The sequence below is a fragment of the Aulostomus chinensis genome, chromosome 4 (genome assembly GCF_037954235.1).
Source record: "Aulostomus chinensis isolate RoL2024-O1b breed Wild chromosome 4, RoL_Achi_v1.0, whole genome shotgun sequence".
Lineage (NCBI taxonomy): Eukaryota > Metazoa > Chordata > Actinopteri > Syngnathiformes > Aulostomidae > Aulostomus > Aulostomus chinensis.
In genome coordinates this window covers 9132189-9155134 of record NC_141323.1, presented here as the reverse complement: position 1 = coordinate 9155134, position 22946 = coordinate 9132189, and the positions used below count along the sequence as shown (strand labels likewise).

Here is a 22946-nt window from a genome sequence, read left to right as displayed (position 1 = left end):
AAAGCTCCAAGAAAAAATGGACCAAGCCGAAGAAAGGATTATCGAGGAGGTGCGCAAGGACGACCATAGGAGTACGACCACCTCTACAACTCCTCTTTGCGTGTGAATTGTTATGTGTGACCGGAAGAAAACCAAGGAATCCCACAAGAGCCCCCCGTAAACAATACAAAGACACACACCCCTAGCGGCTTGGTGGTGCATTGCAGAGCAACGCGTTCCGTCGATGCAGAACTGTAACTGCTCAGTGACGGCGTCGCGTCGACGGTGTGCAGAAGCATAAACCAGGCTTAAGTTGTTGTTTTTTGGCTCATTTAAGAGGCCAAAACATTCATTAAACTGACCAGTTAATCTGATTTAAACTGCATAGAAAAACTTTTTTTCTATGCAGTTTATCAAAACTTCAACTTCAGAAAGTGGATTGAACCAAATGTTATGGCAACATTTTATTTTCTTTCCCACACACACACACACACACACACACACACACACACAGTGATCCATGTTTGAGTTCATCCCTCACAGTTTTAGTAACACAATGCACAAGAATGGCACCAACAATGTACAAATACAAAGCAAGAGAAGGAAGTTGAACGCAGCCGAGGGGGCGGGTTCCAAACATACAGCTGGTCGTCGTGACGACCGAAGCTCTCCTGGCTCAGCTAACAATGATTCACACTAATAACAACATCTTAAAAAGCAACAGAGTCATTTTCACAAGAATCACTTTGCAATGACAGTAGTAGTTGTAGAGCAGTATGTACAGAACATCTGGATCAAAGACCTTCAGCTTCGGTTCCTCCACACGGAACCAGGGTTCTGCTGTCACATTCAAACTCATCTGCAGAGTTCTCCACACGGTTTTAAAAGTAGAACGTTTGTGTCCAACGCTCCGCTGATTTTAGTGTGAGTGGCCATGATGACGAGGAATCCACGTCAACGCCCACGTGTCTTCAACGTTGAGAGATGGACTTGACATGATTGACGGGTGTCACGTCAACAACACAGGCGGCGTCAGTCTGCTTTTGTCTGAATCAAGACGGCTCCAAATGTTTCACAACAGAACTTTTGAAATCACAGCTGATTCACAAAGCTTTAAAGAGCAGATTTAACATTTCCGAGTATTTCCGATCTAAGAAAGCTGCTCAGCAAAGTAAAAATTATTCAGCGAATGTGAAGAGGAGCAAACGTCCTGCTGACATCGTTGGAGGTAAACGCAGTTCATTTAAACGTGAATACAGAGAAATCTGAGTGTTAATTCTGGAACCTTTCATATTTTATCCTGGTCGCATAAGAGTGGGCAGTCTTGTCTTGTAATACCACTTTGATCCTCAGGAGGCAGCACTGTGTCATTCACTGGTGGGAGGAGACTGGGACCACTCCCCAGCTGCAGGGTCGTGTTGGACCAGACCAGCTGACTCAGCTAGTGACATGAATCAGTCGATGAGTAAATCAGGAGCTGCACCGCCAGCTTGTGCTACGGAGGTTCGTGTTTCCTTGTGCCCTCGGTGGTCACACGCTGCCACCTGCTGGTCTGAAGTCTGACACATGATGTGCTAACTAGCCACAAATGACCCTTTGAACTCTGAGCGGAAGCTTGCGCCGCGCTCGTGTTTTGGAGTCACCCTGACGAGAGTGTGAAGGTTTGAAGGAGGTCGACCACTCGAGTCTGATCAGGGGACATTCGCTCGCCACCAAGGACGATGTGGAAAACTTCCCTTTTGCACTTCAAGTTTAAAGTTGATGTGGTACATGTCGAGAAAGTAGTGACAACGCTTTGATGAACCACCATGCGACAGCCACCAGGGGGCCCCAAGGAACCACTGGTGCTTCCTTCATGAGGAGCGCAGCGAAATCAAATAAAAGAGGTTCTTTACCAAAAGCTCTCGTGTTCTATCAAACTCTCTAAGTCCAGACATACAGTCTCATCTGCAGAAAATAGAAATAAAGAAAAAAGAATCAAGGCCTTTGTCATGTTTCCAATTGTAACCAACGAAAGGAGCGTTTCAGCACGGAGACATGAGAATCTTCCGGATCACCAACCATGTGAGAAATCATCTGGTTCCCAAGATGCCTTTCAGTCAGAAACAGTCGAGCACTGAGTACCGCACTGAGTGCTGCAGTAATCAGAGACAACCAGGCCACTTGGAAGTGAAAAGGCTCATTGGGGGGGGGCTCATACTGTGCAAATGAAGCCTGGGGGAGCAGCGTCACCAGCAGAAACACGCATGTCACTTCCTGTAGTCTGACCAGCATCGGCTAACTTTCCACTATGCTCCTGATTAGCACTCAGCTTATCCTCCCAAGAGTCTCCGCAATGAACTAAAATGAGAACTAGAAATACAGTGAAACTCACTGCTGATGGATTATTACCTACAGCTGACCTGGGATGACCTCTGACCCCAGGTGAGATCAGTGAAGCTAACTCACTGGTTCACACAGGCTGAACTTTCTGTGGATTATTATCTTCTCCATCATTACCTTGTTTTAATTTTACACAAAGGACTTTGTAACATGTTTGTGAAAATTATTATTATTATTAATACTAGTAGTCGTAGTCGTCATAGTAGTAGTAGTAGTAGTAGTAGTAGTAGTAGCAGAGGAGACAGGAGTTGGTGTACTGAGAGCTCCTACAAACGACCTTCCTGTGATATTTTTCCAGGTTTCATTTGTTATTTTGATGTCATCATTGGGGAGATGTTTGCACCTCTGACTGTCAGTACTCTACTACTACTACTACTACTACTACTACTACTACTACTACTACTAGCGTCCACCAGGGTGTTGGTGGAGGCAGATTTGCAGAGCAAGTCAGACATCGTAAGCATCATGCATGAGGCTGGGTGAGGAGCCTCGTGGCTGAAGGGTCATGGAGTGTTGATGAGATAAAGGTGAGCAGCTTCATGGTTCCAGGTGAGCTGATGTCTCAGACTGTCACATTTAAATCAATGAAACATAAACCCTCTTGAGGTGTGTTTGGGGCCCCAGATGATTTGACATGAACTCTCCAGCAGGTCATGATGTCATCAAACCTCAGTCGTGGTCCTTCACTAGACTGGCATGTTGCCAGCCACCATGTTTCTATGGAGACGCGTCCACTGTTTTGTGTCCTGTAGTTTTTGTGCCTCGGATGCAGCAACCATTCAGGCGTTGAGACTGAAACACGTTACTGACGACGCCATCTTGGTGCTGGTAGCTGTCTCATCATCTGACCCACCAGGGGTGGGCTGAGTGTGCGGGGGTCCAACCTTCGTCCTCAGACAAAGTCTGGCGGGAGGACGTGACACATGTTGGGCGGCAGTGTGTAACCTCGACTGAGCACTCGCTTGTTCACCGGCGGGAGGTGACTAACGAGATGATCTGGAGAGGGCGTGGCCAGTGTGCTTGCTGGTTTGTAGCTTCTCCTGAGATTTGAAGAACAGAAACTTAATGAAAAATGCTGAGTCAGCAGCCGGACTCATCGGCTCAGTGGACGGAGCTGCTAAAGGTTCAGAGGGCAAGACTGTTGTTGAGCATGTTGGTCAACACTCTGCCCCCCACGATGCCGCCGACCAACTAAAGAGGACATTTCTGTATTTGGATTTGGTTTGGATGCTGATGAGGAGGCGGATCGTCAGCACAGAATGAAGCCTGAAGCACAGGAGGGAGGCGTGGTTCCAGCCTGAGAGACAAACAGAAGGGAGCAGAGAAACACGGCTGCAGGTTCAGCACCGTTCTCCCCATCTTTAAAGACCAATCAACAGTTGACGTGAACTGGTGTTGCACAAGTGAAGCCAGTAAACACGGGTCAGGTAACTGGGACTCACGTCTGGATGAGTCTGCCGCCATTATGTCTTGCTGGTGTTTTCGTAGATGACGTCAGAGGTGATGGACTGTTGCTTCTTCTTCTGCCACAACAGCAGAACACACTGATGGATGAACACGTACTGTTCCTGCAGGGGAGAGAACACGCTGGGTGAGACCGCCAGGTACGGATGGACCCCCAAGTCTTAGTGACTCACTGCTGGGTTGAAGCATCTGGAAGGTTATAAAAATGTACTGGGTTGTCATGTGACCTTCTGCTAGTGTCATGCTAATTATTGGCTCTTTGAAAGAGCAGCTTCCCAGTCCTCTGATGTGGCATTGTGGGCGTCGGCCTCACCTCAGTCTGGACCATGGACAGACGGTGCGAGCGCATCTCGGACACCATACCCAGGATGTCAGCGAACTCGTGTTCTCGAATGTGCTGCATCAGCCGGTCCAGAGCGATGAAGGTCCCCGTCCTGCCCACACCAGCACTGAAAACAAACACACACACACACACACACACACACACACACACACACACAGGGGATGACATCATACGGTACATTATCCTCCTTCAGCTTCCTCCTTCAGACGTCTGTCAGTCTCTCTGTCAGAAGCTGGTCGTATGCTGACGTGGTGTCAACATGGCTGAGCTCCCTGCTAATGTTGGTGGGAAACCCCTCACCTGCAGTGGACTATGATGGGGTCTTTGGTCCTGTTGGCCTGCTGACGGACAATGTGGACAAACTGTAGGATGCTCTCAATGGCGTTGACCGTGGGAACTCCGTGATCTGGCCAGGACGTGTAATTGAGGTGGAGGATGTCCTGCGTCTCATCTGCCTGCAGGGGGCGACAAAGACGAGTCTGAGCCAGCAATGTAGAGCTGATGTCTGGATCAGCCTCTCGTGGCCAACAGTGAAACTGCAGCTCGCCTCATAACTCAGGATGTGCAACACAATGATGCAACATCGGATATCATACTGCACAGCTGGAAGGTACGAGGAGACTCACGTATCCCAGTCTGAACTTCCTGGTGGTCCACTCAGGTGACTCCGTCTCTGAGAGCATCTCCACGCTGATCTCTCCGTACATCACTGGCTCATCGGTGAATGGCCAGTAGTGATCACACTTGACCTGAACACAGACATGAGAGAGGAACCTTTGACAGGTTGTGACTGATGATGTCACATGGCTCAGTGCTGTCTGGGGTTCATGAGTGACCACCAGAGGGCAGCAGAGCAACCAGCAACAACATGATCCTGACTGGAACAGGTGGTGAAGAAGGAAAAGCTTTGGTGTGGTGGTTGCACCTGAAAACCTGTTCTCATCTTCATTTTATCACATAATAACATAAAGAGGTCACCCATCTGAGACACAAGTCAAACATACCCTGCGGCGCTCGTTGCACTGCGTTAGCATGACGATGATGGGACATTTCTGCTGCAGGACCATCTTCCAGAAGTCGTTGCGGGTTTCGGGCAGTGGACCTTGCGTGGCAATGTACTCTTTAGGACGCTTGTAGCCCTGAACAAGAGACAGAAATCCAGACGTGAATAAACAAACCAGAATCCCATCTAAGAACCATGAACTGTCACCTTATCGTGGTGAAGGAGTTTGTGTGCCCTAATGACCCTAGGAGCTATGCTGATAGGGGCATTTCGCCCCTGATTGGGTCACCCAAGGCAGACTGGTCCTAGGAGAAGGGCCAGACGAAGAACAGTTCAAAAGACCCTTCATGGAAGCAACATCGAGGAACCTGGTGGTCAGGCCTTAGCCCATGGGGTCCGGCTGGGCCCAGCCCGAAATGGTTACATGGATTCGTCCCCCCGCGGACCCACTACAAGCAGGAGGAACCGAATGGGTCCAGTGCAGTGTGGTTTGCGCAGCAGACCAGGGCGGGGGCCTTGGCTGTCTGATCCCCAGACATGGAAGCTGGCTTTTGGGACATGGAATGTTACCTCTCTGGTGGGGAAGGAGCCGGAGCTGGTGGAAGAGGTTGGGTGTTACCGGCTAGATAGAGTTGGCCTCACCTCAACACATAGCTGCGGGTCCAGAACCCAGTCCTTGAGAGGGGTTGGACTCTCTCCTTTGCTGGAGTTGCTCCGCGTGAGAGGCAGAGGGCTGGGGTGAGCTTTTTGATCGCCCCCAGACTCTCTGCCTGTACATTGGCGTTTACCTCTGTGGATGAAAGGGTTGCTTCCCTGCTTCTTCGGGTCGGGGAATGGGTCCTGACTGCTGTCAGTGTTTATGCTCCGAACAGCAGTTCAGAATACCCACCCTTTCTGGAGTCCCTGGGAAGGGTGCTGGATGGCGCCCCGACTGGGGACTCCATTGTCCTTCTGGGGGACTTCAACACTCACGTGGGCAATGACAGCGTGACCTGGAGGGGCATGATTGGGAGGGACGGGAGGCCCGACCTGAACCTGAGTGGTGTGCAGTTATTGGACTTCTGTGCCAGTGGCAGTTTGTCCATAACTGACACCATGTTTGAACATGAGGATGTCCATTGGTGCATGTGGCACCAGGACATCCTAGGTCGTAGGTCTATGATCGATTTTACAGTCGTATCATCTGACCTGCGACCGTTTGTTCTGGACACTCGGGTGAAGAGAGGAGCTGAGCTGTCAACTGATCACCATCTGGTGGTGACTTAATCAGGGGACAGGGGAAGATGCCGCACAGACCTGGCAGGCCCAAACGAACAGTCAGGGTTTGCTGGGAACACCTGGTGGAAGAACCTGTCAGGATGATTTCAACTCCCACCTCCAGCAGAGCTTTGACCGCATCCCGGGGAGCAGTGGGGGACATTGAGTCCGAATGGACCATGTTCCACTCTGCCATTGTCGAGGCGGCTGATGTGAGCTGCGGCTGTAATGCTGTTCCGGCCGGTCATGGCAGTAATCCCCAAATCCACTCATGGAGGTGAGAGGAGCCGTTAGGCTGAAGAAGAAGGCCTACAGGGCATGGCTGGTCTGTGGGTCTCCAGAGGCAGCTGACCGGTACCGGCAGGCCAAGCAGTGTACAGCCATGGTGGTCACCAAGGCAAAAACTCGGGCGTGGGAGGAGTTCGGTGAGGCCATGGAGAACGACTATCGGTCAGCTCAGAAACGGCTCTGGCAAAACGTCTGTTGCCTCAGGAAGGAAGGTGGCAGCTGAGGTGGTTCGGGCATCTGGTGAGGATTCCTCCTGGATGCCTCCCTCAGAAGGTGTTCCAGGCAGGTCTGACCGGGAGGAGGCCTCGGGGCCGACCCAGGTCACACTGGAGGGATTATATCTCTCAGCTGACCTGGGAACGCCTCAGGATTCCCCCTGCAGAGCTGGTGGAAGTGGCTGGGGAGAGGACAATCTGGGCTTCCTTGGTGAGGCTGCTGCCCCCACAACCAACTGGATAAGAGGAGGACTCAAAGACGACGAGATGGATTTGGTGGAGTGAGAAATGTGGGTGTAAAACGTTTAAGTTCAAGAGTTGTTAGCATGTCAATGGAGTTTCAATTTGTACAATTCTTGATGTCCACGTCTTAATGGCTCAGGTGAGACATCCTGGTTAATCAAAGCTGAACACGCATAGCTACTCACAGGGATGTAGTTGGCGTTGATGTAGTCGGAACCTTCGTCGTTGTGCATTGAGATCAGCTTCACGCGACTGAAGTCGTCTGCGGGAAGTTTGAAAACATTATTCATCTGTTTGTATCTTGTTTCAATACGATTGATTTTCTTTTTATTTGTTTGTTCAGTTTTGTTTCTCTTAAGGTGTGGGAAGCTCTGGTTTAACTCACAGGGGAGGATGTTGGTGTAGCGGTTCTTTGGCCGGTTCACTGGCAGGTCAGCTGCATCATGGGAAAGATCCAGTCCAACACTCTTCAACTCCTGGAAATATATACAGAGCTAATGTGAGATGTAAAAGCAAATGATTCAGAAAAACAACACAATGACTTTGTTTTCCTCCATGACAGCTGTGTGAATATCAGACAATGGCGCTGGTTCCCTGTTGCTGCTGTTTGAGATGACAGAGGACAATGAAGTCAATAAGAGCAACTCTCAGACGAGGGAAGTGAGGGTGCGTTTCTCCTACCGTCGTCACATTAGCCTTGGTCACGTTAGCCTTGGTCACGTTAGCCTAGATCACATTAGCCTTGGTCATGTTAGCTGAGATCATGTTAGCCTTGGTCACATTCGGCTTGGTCACGTTAGCCTTGGTCACGATAGCTTTGGTCACGTTAGGCTTAGATATGTTAGCCTTGGTCACGTTAGCCTAGATCACATTAGCCTTGGTCATGTTAGCTGAGATCATGTTAGCCTTGGTCACATTCGGCTTGGTCACGTTAGCCTTGGTCATGTTAGCCTAGATCACGATAGCCTTGGTCACGTTAGGCTTAGTTATGTTAGCCTTGGTCAAGTTAGCCTAGATCACGTTAGCCTTGGTCATGTTAGGGTCATGTTAGGGTCACGTTAGCCTAGATCACGTTAGCCTTGGTCACGCTAGCCTGCATCACATTAGCCTTGGTCACGTTCGCCTAGATCACGTTAGCCTTGGTCACGTTAGCCTTGGTCACGCTAGCCTACATCACATTAGCCTTGGTCACGTTAGCCTTTAGGTGATTTTACTTGTGACTTGTTTCACCTCAAACTGCAGGGAGAACTTGTAGGCGGAGTCTTTGCTCATTTCTTTGAAGTAGGCTTCAAAGTCATCCAGCTGCACAGGGCTGCAAGGATAAAGCAAAAACACTTACATTATTGGTTCCATGTGGGAACTTTCAACACATGACGGATTGCTGATGAAGACCATAACTCCATCTCACATCAATGAGGCAGATTTAGAGAGAAACCCTTCTGGTGAGTGACTGAGGACTTGAGCGAGGAGCAAACACACAAACACACACACTGAACGGTCTAGTGATGGGTAGTTGTGTTACCTTGTTAGCTTCCGTTTCTTTAAAGCTGTCTTGCTCCTAGAAAATAAAGATATGTTAAGTACTTGATGATCCGGGTCCAGTCAACAGAACCAGGACTCGATCGATGTGGGACTTCATTCATGATTCACATTCAGACCCAAAGAGTTCATGTTTTCTTTTTGTCTCATCATCTTGTTTTCATTCATCAGACTCAAAGTCATTGAAAATAGGAATTGAGGATTTGCCAGGATAACATGTACAAATTCAAATCTCCATTTGTGTGAAATACAATGGCTTCACGTCTCTCTTCTCAAACGCAAAGTGTTAATATATCCCTTTCATTCAGTAAGTGAGTGGTAGAATGTGTTGCTATTCCTACTACTAGAGCTACTGTGTCCAGTAACGTGTCTCCTCCTCAAATTAACCCTGTGCTACTAGTTATGGTTCTAGTTTGAGATGTAATAAGTGATGTAGTGAGAGTCAGAGGCTGCAGGCAGCTGAGCGCTGCAGTTCACAGTCCAGCCTGTGAGGAGTCCATCATCACACTCAACCCCTTCCTGGGTTTGAGTCCTTTCATTGCACTGAAAACGGCTCCATTAACACTCTGTTCATTCTTGACCAGCCTTCCTGTGTCACCTGACGCTCCTGACCAATCAGAGCTGTTATAGGAAACAGCCTAGAGCATAAGGATTCCTGGGTAATGGAGTTTGGTTACGAATTTGGATACTCTGTTACTTCATTGATCCCTGAAATGGCACCACAATATGTATTTATACGAAGAGAACACATGTAAATGTATACACACAGGAGATTCATTATGGAGTGTTCAGGTTGAACAGTCACTGTGAAAGAGTCCTACTGTCTCCCATTTTTATGCCTAGTTAGACTTCAGCAGCTCTTTTGGTGAAAGTTACACAAAAGTCTTGTAATACTTTAATTTATTACCCTGCACAGACAGTTTTACAGTAAAGTAACTTATTACTTGCAAATTACAGTACCTGGCAGTATCTAATATATCACATTTTGGAAGTAACAGCTTGACACAACACAGCTTGAAAGGACGTATCAATTACTGTTCCTATCAAACCTGCAGGAGACTGAGCAGAAAGGAACTTCTTCAAGGTGACAAATTCTTTAATAAGTTGGAAATTATAGAAAATTATTTATGTTTAATGTTCTATTTGAGTATTGTTCGCAGTTTTGAACATGAAAAGAGGATTTCATGATCAGTTTCATTCATGCTTGGGCTCTAAATGTACTCCTCAATTTAATTTTCAAATCATTATACACAGTTAATCTTTGAAACCACACAAATGGAGAATAAATGTTCAGGTTTGGCATAAAAGCCGACATTTAGCCCTCCATCGGTCGGGCCCCAGGACACACAGATTTCATGCTCAGGAACCATTCTTGTTTTCATGCTTCTATTGTCTGGTTCTTTAAAGTTTCAGGTTCTCTCCACCACAGATCCCCAGATGTTCTCCAGCTCAAACAGCTGAGCGGTTCCTCATCATCGTAGATTTGTGGCGGGTTCATGCTTTTCAGTGTTTGACATCCAGCAGAATCAAACTTGCAAAGTGATGCAGCATGCAGCAGGCAGAGCAAAGCTACAGTTAGCATGAACAGTTAGCATTAGCAGTTAGCATCATGCTACACCCCACCCCCATGTTAGTAGACACACATCAGAGACACAGTATTGCAAGACAAACTTCATCTGCTGACTCCCTGATTAAATTCAATTTAAGTTTCAGGAAAAGTCTGGTGCTGTTACTCGTTTGTGTTGTACTCAAACCAACAATAATGTGATGGAGAAAAATCGCTCTCAGCTGAGTCCCAAAGATCAGGAAAATGTTCCTTCATCGACACACATTTATATTTACATGACAAATGCAGTAATCATGTAAGTCCGTTTTGTGTGGTTTAAATGTTTTCCTGTTCCTTTTCTTCCGAGACAGAAAACCTCTGATCCACATGAAGGAAGATAAAACGTTATTTGCATTTGTAGTTCAATTTGAATTTAAGCACACAGGAACAAACAATTCAGAACTACATGCTTCTTGACATGAAGCCCTGTGGAACAATGGATTGAACCAGCTGAGATCATCTGATGCAAATCTCTTAAACTTTATTGTTTCAGATGGGCTCTCCCTTAGAGACAGGGTGAGAAGCTCCGTCCTTCAGGAGGGACTCAGAGTAGAGCTGCTGCTCCTCCAGGTAGAGGAGTCAGTGGAGGTGGTTCAGGCATCTGGAGAGGACACCTCCCTCAGGAGGTGTTCCAGGCATGTCCAACCAGGAGGAGGCCCCGAGGCCGACCCAGGACACGCTGGAGGGATATCTCTCGGCTGGCCTGGGCTTCCTAGCTGAGGCTGCTGCCCCTGCGACCCGGACCAACCGGATAAGCAGAGGACGACAAAGACGACGATCTCTGTTTGGGATTCGTGCAGCCGACACAGATGTCCAGGTTGCCATGGCGCCAAACTACCTCTCAGAGATGCTGCTGGTTTAGAATCCCCAGATCCTCTGGTCCTTTTCTTTCAGGAACAAAATATCTGGCGAAGACGTCTCAGTAAGTACAGTCCGAGATGCTGGAACAAACTTCTAGAAGACCTGAAAATGTTTTTAACTTGAATTAAAAACCACCTATTCAGTCTGACTTCCATGTGTTTTGTAACATTATCAATGTATTATTTACACTCATTCTCTTGACTTTTGTTGTTATTATTCTATCTTGTTACATCATTTCTTAATGTATTATTACAATAATTTAAAAAAAATTCAATAATTGATTCTTTGATGATTTAACCAATAATTTCATTTGTGCATTTTATGCCTATTTATCTATTCATACCTGTTTATTTTAACCATATTTGTGTTGTTTTATCCGTTCATGTTCTATTTTCTCTTCTTTGATCGTTCAGTTTGAATTTGGCTGTAAATATGTTTTTCATATTTCATCATCATATGTTTATCGTATGTAAAGAGAACTATTTACATAAAGCTTGATCAATTGATTGATTGGTATCCGAAAGGTTTAAATTGCTAATATTCCAATGAAAGTGATTAATTACCTCAATGTGGTGAAAAAAATCAGGATATGCACATGGAGAGGACCCAGAATCCTGCCCTGAGGGACCCCATATTGTTGGTTTGGTCTTTTCCTGGTATTTGCTGACAGGAAATTAAAACTCCACCAGACTTTTCCTTAAACTCAGACCTGATCGATACAGTGATCAATACTGTGGCTCTGTGGACTCATGCCCCTCACCTGCAGATGCTTACTTACCAAGGATTAATATAAAAAGCCAAAAGATAGTCAGTCCAAAGGCAGGATGGCAGTAGGGTAAGGAAGGCAAAGAGGCTTCTTCGCCTGAAGGGTTCAAATAAAAAACAAAAATAAAAACACAAAGCAGAAGGAAACAGACACCAGGGGGCGATAGAGACGCTGCTCCATTAGTAAAGAGGCACATTAGTGCTGAACACACAGTTAATGCTTCATGCAGCCGCGCACACAGAGTCCCGTTGTCTCACACATCAATAGCTGCTCTGTCTACTGGAACCACATCTAGCCTGAGTCTGTGACATCACGGCGCCCTCCCCGCCAACCCCCAAAACACACACACACACACACACGCACGCACGCACGCACACAATCATGTATAATCTCACTCTGTCATTTAGCGGTGACATCAGATCATGTGACGCCCATTTTATAGACCTGATGATTTCAGTGAGTCGCCATGGATACACACAAACACTGAATAACTTTTCCATCATTTGATTTTAATAGTTGTTTTTTAATAGTTTCCCCTCACCGTTGTTGACAGCATCATGAGTCCCGCCCCTTCCTGGGTTTGACGGGCCTGAGAGACTCAGCTGTAACCTAGCAACATGAGGTCCCGGAGGTCGTCATGTGAGCAGTGACAGAAGCGTCCTCTCTTCTATCAGGTATCCAAGTTAGTCCTGATGAGATCATTCTTTACACTTGACAATGTCGATATTTATCTGTATCCGTGGCGACATCACCTCTGGTCATGACCTCACGTTTTCAAAGAGCCAATCAAACCAGCGTCACACGAGGAAGCGTGACGATGCCGATGAAGCCAAACTGCTGCCTTCACTGACCGTCTTTCAGCTCTTATATTAATCATCTTTTCTTGTTTGGCAGAATTAAACTTGACGGACACCAAAAACAACACTTGTTTTCCCTTTAATCTGAGATTAAGGGAAACCACCAAACACCCCATTTCAGCTGGTCCAAACAAAGCTTCATCATCATTATCATCATCCTCGCCGCCACCCATGAGCTCAAATCTGTTAGCGAGCAAAGAGCTACATGATCAAATCCCTAATCTACCTCCTCAATCCACCGCAGCCGGGCCACTAATCTGCCTCTGATTGGGTGTTGGAGCAGCTGGCTTAGACCTCCAAACTGAGGATGAGATTAATGAGCGGGTCGGTCGTCTCCACGTCTCGCTATCAAACGTGGAACATTTGGTTGTGAAGATGAGAATCAAAGAGAGCGAGGTCCTACCAGTTGTACGGAAGCTTCCCGTCTCTCTCAAATGAGGCAAAATTGACGAACGTCTCTGCGCCACATTCTCTGAAACACAATCAGACACACCCACCACTGAGTCATGGCGCCGCCATCCAGATGCAATGATGAGACAAGAAGCACAAGCACGATGACAGGGGCTCATTTCTGAAGGAAAAACAGCACAGTTCTAGTTGCACTCCCTCTTTTTCTCTCCAGGTGTTGTCCTGGTACCTGGTCATCTGCAGATGTTTCTTACGTAGAACCAGCAAGAACAGAAGCAGCAAGCTGATCAAGAGGATGCTGAGGACTGCGAGGGCTGAGATGGCGGCGATGCTCGGGTTCATCTCCTTGGCTGCACACACAAACGTTGCTGTTGTCATTTGACACGTCTACCTGCCTGATGTTAGGGTTCCACCCAACGCTGGACTGAGGAACACGCTTTAACATGTTCCCAGGTTGCAGGGAACAATCCTCCTCAGACCAACACAGAATGAATGTGGAACTTTACAACCCGCCCCCAACAGGAAGTGAGGATGAATTTCAGCATAAGTGCATTAACTTAGCATGTTAGCATCCAAAAATGTGCTCTTCAGCACTTGATGCAGAGCCCAGCCTAGCTGAACGCTTTAGCAGCCATTAGCATCATTAGCATAGCCTTGTGTGCTAATGCGGCTACACTACAGACCATGTGATCATTTCACAAGTGTTGCCATTATTTGGTCTGTAACAGAGATTGTTTTGAGGGCATTCAGCTTTAATTAATGACTCCAGTGGATGTGTAGCCATGACAACCAGCAACAGTTTCAGGATGATTAGAGCGCCACCCACCCACAGTTCTGATGGCGATGTGCGCCGGCTTGCTAGCGGTGCTGTAACTGAAGCTGGTGACGGTGCAGTTGTAGGTGGACGAGGGCATCAAACCTGAAACGGTCACCACAGGAGCGCTGGCCGTCTGAGGCTCCCTAGCCTGAGGGAGAGAAGAGTTACTGGCCAGCTGCCATGTTGCTGCTTGTGATTCCAAATGTCGATAAACAATTACGTTTTCCTCTTCCTGAACCAACCGAATTTGACCCCGACTAGAACTGGAGATCTGATCTAGACCAGATGCCCTGACCCCTCCAGACCAGATCTCCAAATCTGAGCCAGATCAGCTCTGCCAGTGATTACCTTTACCTTCAGATCTTTGCTGGTTTTGCAGAGGACCTGGTAGTGGTCCACCACCCCCTCCTCACTCCACAGCAGAGTCACTGACGAGGGCGTGGCGTTGACGGCGTACAGCAACCTGGGCGGAGCCGGTTCTGCACCAGACAACAACAACACAAGCATCTCAGCTCCCGTGAGTCTAAAGACAGCTGGACTTGTTGTGTCCTTCCTGTCTCTGTCTTTGTCTTCATGTTTGACATTTGAATCTCATCATAAATTACAAGAACTAGGTAGGCGGAGCATGTTTCTATTCTCGTCCCTGATTGGCTGCGAAGTCTCGTGATCACAGTAGCCGGTAAAACACCATCTGTCACTCAGAATATTGACTCAAAGTCATTTAGATGACAGTCCTACCTGTGTGTGTGTGTGTGTGTGTGTGTGTGTGTGTGTGTGTGTGTGTGTGTGTGTGTGTGTGTGTGTGTGTGCGTGCGCGCTTGCTAACCCAGTTTGATGATGTTGGGAGTGGACGTGTTCCGGCTGCGCTCAGTGCATGCCGTCACTGTTAGGTTGTAGATGTCTCCTGGAGGCAGCGGGAGGCTAGCCCGCATCACGTTACGAGTCACCTGACGTAAAACAAATAAACAAAAAAAAACACACAAACACAGAAATGTTAAACTGACGTGTCATGTATTGACTCGGGAGAATGAATGACTGAATGGCTCACGTCCACGGAGTAGCTCCTCTCAGGACTCTTCTTGCCCACCGCCACCACCTGCCAGTGTAGCATCCTTGAGTGTGACAGGTCGATGAAGAGTTCGCCGTACGTCCAGCGAACGTACAAAACGCCGTGAGAATAATCCACCGAGGAGATGTGAGGAGCCTCTGGAGCTACGGAACAGGAACTCACATTTATGAATGACGTTTTGTTCCTGATGAAGCCTCACACTCGCTACGGTCTTTTTAACCGTTCATACACATCAGGAGGCCTGAGGACATCAACTAACGATGCTTTCATCACCGGTGCATCTGGCGCCAGTCGCCAGGTTACCTGTCACGAAGCTGACGGTCGAGCCGTCGCAGCAGCTGAGTGGTGGGTCACCCCATGTCACCATGGAAACACGAAAATTATAGTACCAAGCCGGCAGCAGATCGGTCACCCTCTGAGAGGAAGAAGAGGAGAGAAGCCTGAGCGAGTTGATTCTATGTCACACCATCCTTAGATGTCCTGCGCTCACTGTTGGAACTACATTTCCCATAATGCTCTGGGAGTGTGACATCTGGAGGACCCTGAAACTAAAGAAAACGTCCCAGATTTATTTTTATGTTGCTGAAGGGAAAGAAACTCTGCACCCTTCAAACTGTACAGCAAACACCTGCAAGCCCTCAGCTCTGTAGCAGCAGCCTCCAACGTCGCGTGGCTGCTCGGAAGCTTGGAAAGTTTGATTCACACTTGATGACCACATGGAAGTAACAAGCTTGCGATCTGATCAGCCACAGTCAGACGGACGTCATAAGCAGGACTGAGCACGTTACCACGGATGCGATGACAGAGGCAGTGGCGGCGATCTCGTAGTAGGTGGTCCACTCTGAGGTCAGGGTGACGGGGTTGAAGAAGAACGTCTGCAGGACGTACTTGCGGAAGGCGACGTGATACGGCCGCTGCCAGCTCAGGATGACGGCTGTGGGGCTCAGGGGGAAAACCGCCAACTCACGGACGCCAGTGGGCTCTGATGGACAGCGCCTTTCATTAATCACACAAGGTAGAGACACAGCTCCTGGAAATGAAGATGTAGGATGTACTCACCTATGTCGATGATGACAGGCTCTGAAGGCGGACTGATGAGGGGCCCGTTGGTATGGTAGACCACCACCCTGTACTGGGCGCCGGGCGTCAGGTTGGTGATGATGTCACTTGTTGAGTTTTCCTGTCAAACAGAATCAGTCAGCTGAGAGAATGAGAGAAAACAAACCTGTGGCTCAGGGAGAAGAAAGGGTCCCGTGATGGTTTGGTTGGTGCGTCACCTCGCTGCAGAAGGTGCTCTCCATCCTCTGGCTGAGACTGGGCTTCAGGCAGGTGGTGGACACCACCGACACCAGGCTGCCATTGTGGCTCTCTGAGGAAGGCGCCCAGGACACAGCAGCGGTACCAGAGTCCAACAGCCTGACGCTGACGGCCTGCGGACGCTGACGCAGCTCCTCTAGCAGCTCGCCACCGGGACCTGGAACACATTCAAGTATGCTGTTACTTCATGCGCGCAAAATCTTTTTTAATTTCTCTGAAATATCTAGAAATCGAATCCTGGAGTTTCCAGCCAACGACAGCGAGTCAGGACAGGGTGGACGCACTGAGGTAGAAGGTGAAGCCCGTGTCAGCAGAACTCTCCCTGGGCTCACAGTCTCCCGACGAGCTGAGCGTGGTGACCCGGACTCGATACGTCCCCGGCTCGGTTAACTCGGTGAAGAACTCATGAGTGTTTGCATCTACAGTCGCTGCTTGGGAGGAGTTACCTGGAGGAGAGAGGAGGTGCTCGATGAGTGTTGAGACTCACACGCTCACAACCAACCCTCACAGACCTGGTGACCCCCACCCGCCTACCGTCTCTGTGGATGTAGACGTTGAAGCTGTCGTAGCTAGTCGGCGGTCTGGGCGGAAGCCAGCGTAGCTCCAGCAGCACCGGGGGGAGTTTGGTGGGCAGGACGGACGTCTCCAGGGGGACACCCATGGTGGACCCCGGGTCGTTGGAGTCCTCGTACTCAGGAAACTCTGCGTTCACAAACTCTTCCTCCTTGTCGGCAGCAGGAGACTCGGTGGCGTCCAGCCAGTAGTTCTGAGTGTCCACGGTCCTGCTGGAGTTCAGGGTGGCGCCGGTCAGGTTGAAGGGAACCTGAGTGGCGATGCCTGGCGCCCCCTCTGAGGGCTCCTCCTTTCCCTCCTGCTCCTCCATCAGTGGGATGTCCCGGGCCCGGCGGGTGAAGGCTCGGTTGCTCTCCTGGACCTCGGCAAGACTGGCACCGCTGATGACCTTGCGCGGCGCCACCTGCTGGCTCAGGTCGATGATCTTATGGGAGATGTTGAGAGGAGGATATGGCACTGAGGAAGAGGAGGAGAAACATGTCAACGTGACACCAACGACACGTATCGCAGCTGCTTCCTACATCCCCTGTGTGGGTGATGTCACGGTGTCGTACCTGTCCTGTGATGCAGAGGAGTGTGTGTGATGTCACTACGTGTCATCATGGCGGTCTGATAGATGGTGGCTTCAGAGATCAGCTGGAAGGTGATGTTGCGGTAACATGTCCCTGATAACCAGTGCTTGAACACCGTCTTCCCCTTGTAGAAATCTACAAAGAACAACACGTGAAAGTTTCCGAGAAAAACTTGATGGAGCCTGACAGGATGTGAAGCCCCGCCCACTGAGAGTCAAGAAGGAGAAGAAACGTTCATACGAACTGACGCGTCTGCTTGGACACTCCAGTCATTAAATACAGCGTCTACAACACAGAGTACATGAAATAAGTGACTGCAACAGACCTTTATAGAGCATCCAGCGTCGCTCTGGTCCTTCATCGTAGCTGATGTTGACTCGGCTGAACACGTTACCCTCCGGAGGCTCGATGGTGAACACCACGCCGGTCTCTGGAGACTCCTTATAGTCGGATATCTGAACGCTGCGGACAGGAAGCGGCTCTGAGGACAGAAGGCAGCTCAGGTCACCGCTCCGCCATCTGAGATGCTGCTGGTCCAGTAACTTTTAAAAAAATCAACCCTGAACTTGAAGGAATCAAAGTTTCATAGAACTTCAAGCTTCTCTGGGGTCTCATGGTGGGTTCTTACTTGTGAGGACAGACAGGGTCTTGACAGGTCTGGACCAGGACTGTCCCTGTCTGAGCAGCAGACCGACGTTGTAGCAGAGACCATGAAACGAGGTGTTGAACATCAGAGGCTCGCTAGCATTGATGAACTGGACCACACTGGGCCGAGGTTCTCCAGAGATCTGAGCTGCGTAGGCTGAGACGTTCTCCTGGAGGTCCGAGCGCTCGAGCGTTGCCAGGATCAAGCCCTCATGGTTCAGAGAGACCTGGAACGCTGGAACCACCTGAAACACAAAGTCTTCATCACAAACCTGGGTCCAGAAGTCCAGTTCTGACCGTCTGCGAAAGACAAGCCACATGCAGCTTGACCCCCTGCAGGTCTGACCACCAGCTGATGGGATCTGGGTCTTTGCTGGAAGTCATTATCAGTGCACGTTGGCGTGTTCCCCAGCATCCAGGCTGGTCTGAGATCAGCTGTTCTCTCACAGTTATCGGTGTTTGTTTGATAGCATCAGCTGTTATTCATTAAATCTGACAGCAGGACACTCGTCCTCTCGCTGAGCAGCGTCTGTCCGGACTGCCTCACACTCGGCTGCTGCGAGACAGAAATTAGTTCCCTTGAAGCAGGAAATGAGTTTGTGTCCGAGCTGCTAATCTGACCGCCATCTTAGGGACACGTGAAAGACGCCAGAGGGACGCTAGCGGTGTGGTTATCTTTTACTTGTGGTGTGTGTTCGTGTGTTGTCGGGGCAGCAGGGGGCTAGTTTGCTGTTGTGGGGAAATTGCACCTGCATGTTACCTGGCAGGCCGTTGTTCACTTCAACGACAACATGAATCTGTCAGCGGCTTCCGCAGACTCAGATGTCTGACCCGTAAGGTTTCAGGACCATTTTATGGAACATTTAAAATGCTAAAAAAACCCAAAACAAACCATAAATAGATGACATCAAACGTGCCATTTTAAGATTGTGTTTAGTGGCGTTGCATCATCCACAACTCAGTTTTCTCTCATTTCTCATTTCCTTTGTTAGCATTAGCATGTTAGCATCACAGCCAGACTGAAAGTAAAAAGTCAGTGTGAATCTTCTCAAATGGACAATCAAACATTTCAATCTATTTCTCAAATAATCCCAAACCCGAGTGGAAGAGAAACTCATCCTCCTGCCAGGTGAAGCTCGGGGCCACAGAGGACGTGAAAAAAACCTTCATGATCCATTCATGGCCGCTGGGTTGTTGCCATGGTAACAGAGATGAAAGGAGACACACATTTGGGGTGGGAGGAGGAGATGCTCCTTACGTCTGTGTGATTCTGAGATTATCATGGAGAACCTCCGGCGGCCAGCACTGAATGCTAATGTTAGCCTGCTAGCCTGGACCCTTAGAGCTGGACACTGGCAGGATTTATTCAACACATTCATGTTTTCAAAATGTTTCTCACTTTAGAAAATGGCAATTTTTTCCGGAGTTTTCGGGAATGAGTTTGACTGTTCAGTGCTTTCATCACGAGAGTGAAACACACCGACAGCAGTAGAGCCACCGATGTCAGACGGGATCCTGGAGGTGGACACGACCTGAGCGTGTTGTTGCAAAGAACAGAACACAGTTCCAGTGGTTCTTTTCAATCTACTAGTACTCTTTGTTCTGGTTCTCTGTATCTTGTCTCATCTCAGTGACAAAACTTTCTCTGTCTCAACAGGAAATGTCTCCTCTAGATACTCAGACATCACCGACGCGGTTCCTCAAGGCTCTTTTCTAGGCCCAGACTTGAAATAGTTTTTACTCCTGTTCTGGAAGAACCAACATTTCCAGCGTGCCAAAAACATCCAGTGCTTTTTCACTCCAATATCTACTCAACCTGTTCTAACCTTCTCTTCTGTGACCAAGGGTCATTGTTGTATGATGCAACTGTTGTCCATGACACGTACATCCAAGGACTGCGGAACCCTGTGGAACCCATTTATTGAGGAGGCAGGCCTGTCTTTTATCAAGCCAATCACAATGAAAGTTCTCCTCATGTTGGCTATGAACGCTTCACCAAAACAACACAAGTTCCAAAGTCTTTGTTTCAGGTTTATAAGAACTTTTTTTCGTGTGTTTGAACATCTTTGGTTCCATCTGGATCTGCACATGGAGAACCAGAGCCTGAGGAGCCACTTGCTTCGATCAAGTCAGCTTTGGTAGCACGACGACCATGACATCATCGGTTCTCATTAGTGTCAGTGACCAACTAATGGATCCGTGTGTTGTTATGATCGGTTCTGTAGCCTACATTTTTACACCATGTCCCTTTAAAAAGAGTCGGAAAAACGGTTGGGATTGAAAATCTTCCCCTACAAAATGGAGCAGCCTGCCAAGGAGCTGGATGACATCAGCAACTGGCTCTTATGTAAACAACATATGATGTCAAGAAAGAGGTTCATCAGATAGAGACTGAAACATCTGGACGCTCATGATTCCTTCCCAACTTCAGTTTCACTCAGCTGAGGTCTGGTTGTGGGGGCTTGAGCTCCAGCAGGGACCTCAAGCCCCCACAACCAGACTTCAGCTTTACGATCAATCATGGAAGGAACACGCCAACTTTTTAGCAAAGTCTCTTATTGTCATCATCCCCAGAGAGAGAGAGAGAGAGAGAGAGAGAGAGAGAGAGAGAGAGAGAGAGAGAGAGAGAGAGAGAGAAGAAGAAGACTGAGCCCCTCCTCTCAGGTTCTGAGACCCAGGCTAGTTAGCTTAGCCCAATAACTGGTAGTGGGTGGGAGGTGTTAGCATCAGCTAGCTCAGGTCCAGGCTAGTTAGCTTGGCCCAATAGCTGGTAGTGGGTGGGAGGTGTTAGCATCAGCTAGCTCAGGTCCAGGCTAGTTAGCTTAGCCATATGGCTGGTAGTGGGTGGAAGTGTTAGCATCAGCTAGCTCAGGTCCAGGCTAGTTATCTTAGCCCAATGACTGGTGGTGGGTGGGAAGTGTTAGCATCAGCTAGCTCAGGTCCAGGCTAGTTAGCTTAGCCCAATGGCTGGTAGTGGGTGGGAAGTGTTAGCATCAGCTAGCTCAGGTCCAGGATGCTGGTGTGTCCAGCAGGAACCCTCCTCCTCATCATCATCAGTAGCAGCAGTCGCTCTTCTAGTCCTCAACAAACCTTTGGTTCTGTTGACCCAAGTTCCAGTGGAGCTTTGGAGGTGCTGCGTCAAATCACTGCTCCCAGTCAGGAAAGTAGTTCCGGCTACGTGTCTGATTCTACCACTACAACGTCTCCTCATGTTAAACTGGTGTTCATCACCAAGGTTACACACAACCCTCCTGATATTAATGCAGGCAGAGACGGAGCTACGCTAACACTTCCCACCCACTACCAGTCATTGTGCTAAGCTAACTAACCCTCTAGAGAAGCATCTCCATCTCCTGGTCTGTCTCTGGGGATGACAGCTGATGAGAGACTTCAATTGCGACAATGAACATAAATCAGTAATTGTTTAGTTTATTAAATTTACATACATTATATTGTTATGTCGAGTATATCGCAACACAAAGTCTAAAAATGTATAATTTGCGGATGTAAGACAGAATCATTCTTAGTTGTTTAATTCAAGAGTTCAGACAGTAGAAAAAAATGCAACTTTGAAATATGGAGCTCATCTTCAGACATAAGTGTGTGTGTGTGTGTGTGTGTGTGTGTGTGTGTGTGTGTGTGTGTGTGTGTGAGATGCTGACAGTCTTGCAAGAATCACGGAGGCTGCTGCCGACTGACTGACCCACTTTCTGCGGACTAAACGAGCTGCTGGCTGCCGCAAACAGGCGTCCATCTCCCGCATCACCATATCTCTCTCTCTCATACGCACACACACACACACACACACACACACACACACACACACACACACACACACACACACACAAAGACATTCTGCTGCTTCAGACAATCTCTTGATATTTTCCTCGCGTCTCCTACCTGGGCGGAGCAGAGCAGATGGACCGCGAGCAGGAGCGGGGAGAGCGGGGAGAGCGGGGAGAGCATGGTGCGTGTCGGTGCGTGTCGGTCCGGTAACGTCAGTAACGTCAGTCTTTTCCTCTCTGGCTGCTGCGCATCCAAACAATGGCGATCCGCTGCTGCATCGGACCGCGATGATCCGCCTGCGTTCTAACAGCTCAGCCTCCTCATCCTCATCGCCGCCATCATCATCATCATCATCATCATCATCATCCTCCTCCTCTCGGACCGCAGCAGAGATCAGAGCTAGCCAGCCGGGCTCCGGCGTCCATGCCGCGGCCTGGAGACGAGCAGGAGGTCGATGTCGGTCAGCCGAGATGAAGCTGCTGCAGCTGCGCGGCGTCGCCCCGCCCTGCTCCCTGGAGGACCCCCACCTCCATCTTCCTCCCCCTCCACATCTCCTTTATATTCCTCCCCTCCTCCTCCTCACCATCAGCGCCTTCATACATGGAATTTCTCTGTCATGATTCAGTCCATCCTCAGTTTCTCCGAGTGAATTTGGCCCACTGGAGTCCCCCTGATGCTAACGCTAATGCTAACCCTGCTGATCCCCGATTGGCTCCGACTAATGGAGAAATCAGGGAAACTTTCACAGGTGATGAGTTCAGATGTAGAAACATTCTTATCACCTGCAACGGCTCTGACCTTTGACCCCACAAAGGTCCAGGGTCACAGGGTGGTGGTGAGGCCGAGCATCTTTTCGGTTCCAATTGAAACATTTTAGTATCTTTGTCATGTTCTCACATATTTGTACTGTCATCGCTGACCCGCAACACCACAATCATGCTCTTTCAGGACATTTC

The 22946-nt window shown here is 48.7% G+C and overlaps 1 protein-coding gene across 2 annotated transcripts; it reads right to left on the bottom strand.

The window, feature by feature from the left end:
• Positions 1–438: 438 nt before the first annotated feature.
• ptpro (protein tyrosine phosphatase receptor type O) lies at positions 439–22445 on the bottom strand. Of its 2 annotated transcripts, XM_086201578.1 has the most exons (27): positions 22105–22445; positions 18188–18449; positions 17885–18040; positions 17542–17694; positions 16949–17443; positions 16699–16860; positions 16375–16571; positions 16157–16277; positions 15886–16079; positions 15401–15512; positions 15077–15240; positions 14855–14975; positions 14383–14507; positions 14038–14176; positions 13441–13561; positions 13207–13275; positions 11959–12042; positions 8697–8732; positions 8405–8486; positions 7560–7650; positions 7360–7436; positions 5173–5307; positions 4795–4917; positions 4469–4623; positions 4139–4274; positions 3804–3929; positions 439–3658 (listed from the first exon to the last, which is right to left on the bottom strand). In XM_086201578.1, the coding sequence occupies exons 1-26, from the start codon at positions 22168–22170 to the stop codon at positions 3825–3827; spliced, it is 3681 nt and encodes a 1226-aa protein (XP_086057704.1). In that variant the 5' UTR covers positions 22171–22445; the 3' UTR covers positions 439–3658; positions 3804–3824. The 2 variants fall into 2 exon arrangements, with proteins under 2 accessions (XP_086057704.1, XP_086057705.1); XM_086201579.1 differs by lacking the exon at positions 11959–12042.
• Positions 22446–22946: the final 501 nt, after the last annotated feature.

Bases quoted from the DNA above. Each gene is read 5' to 3' on its own strand.
- ptpro (XM_086201578.1), bottom strand. From the start codon at position 22,170: ATGCTCTCCCCGCTCTCCCCGCTCTCCCCGCTCCTGCTCGCGGTCCAT. The intron at 17,444-17,541 runs GTACGACACCGT...CCTCTTCCTCAG, and splicing joins TCCTCTGCATCACAGGACAG to TGCCATATCCTCCTCTCAAC. The intron at 8,733-11,958 runs GTAAGTAAGCAT...TTTATTTTCTAG, and splicing joins GCTTTTTATATTAATCCTTG to GAGCAAGACAGCTTTAAAGA.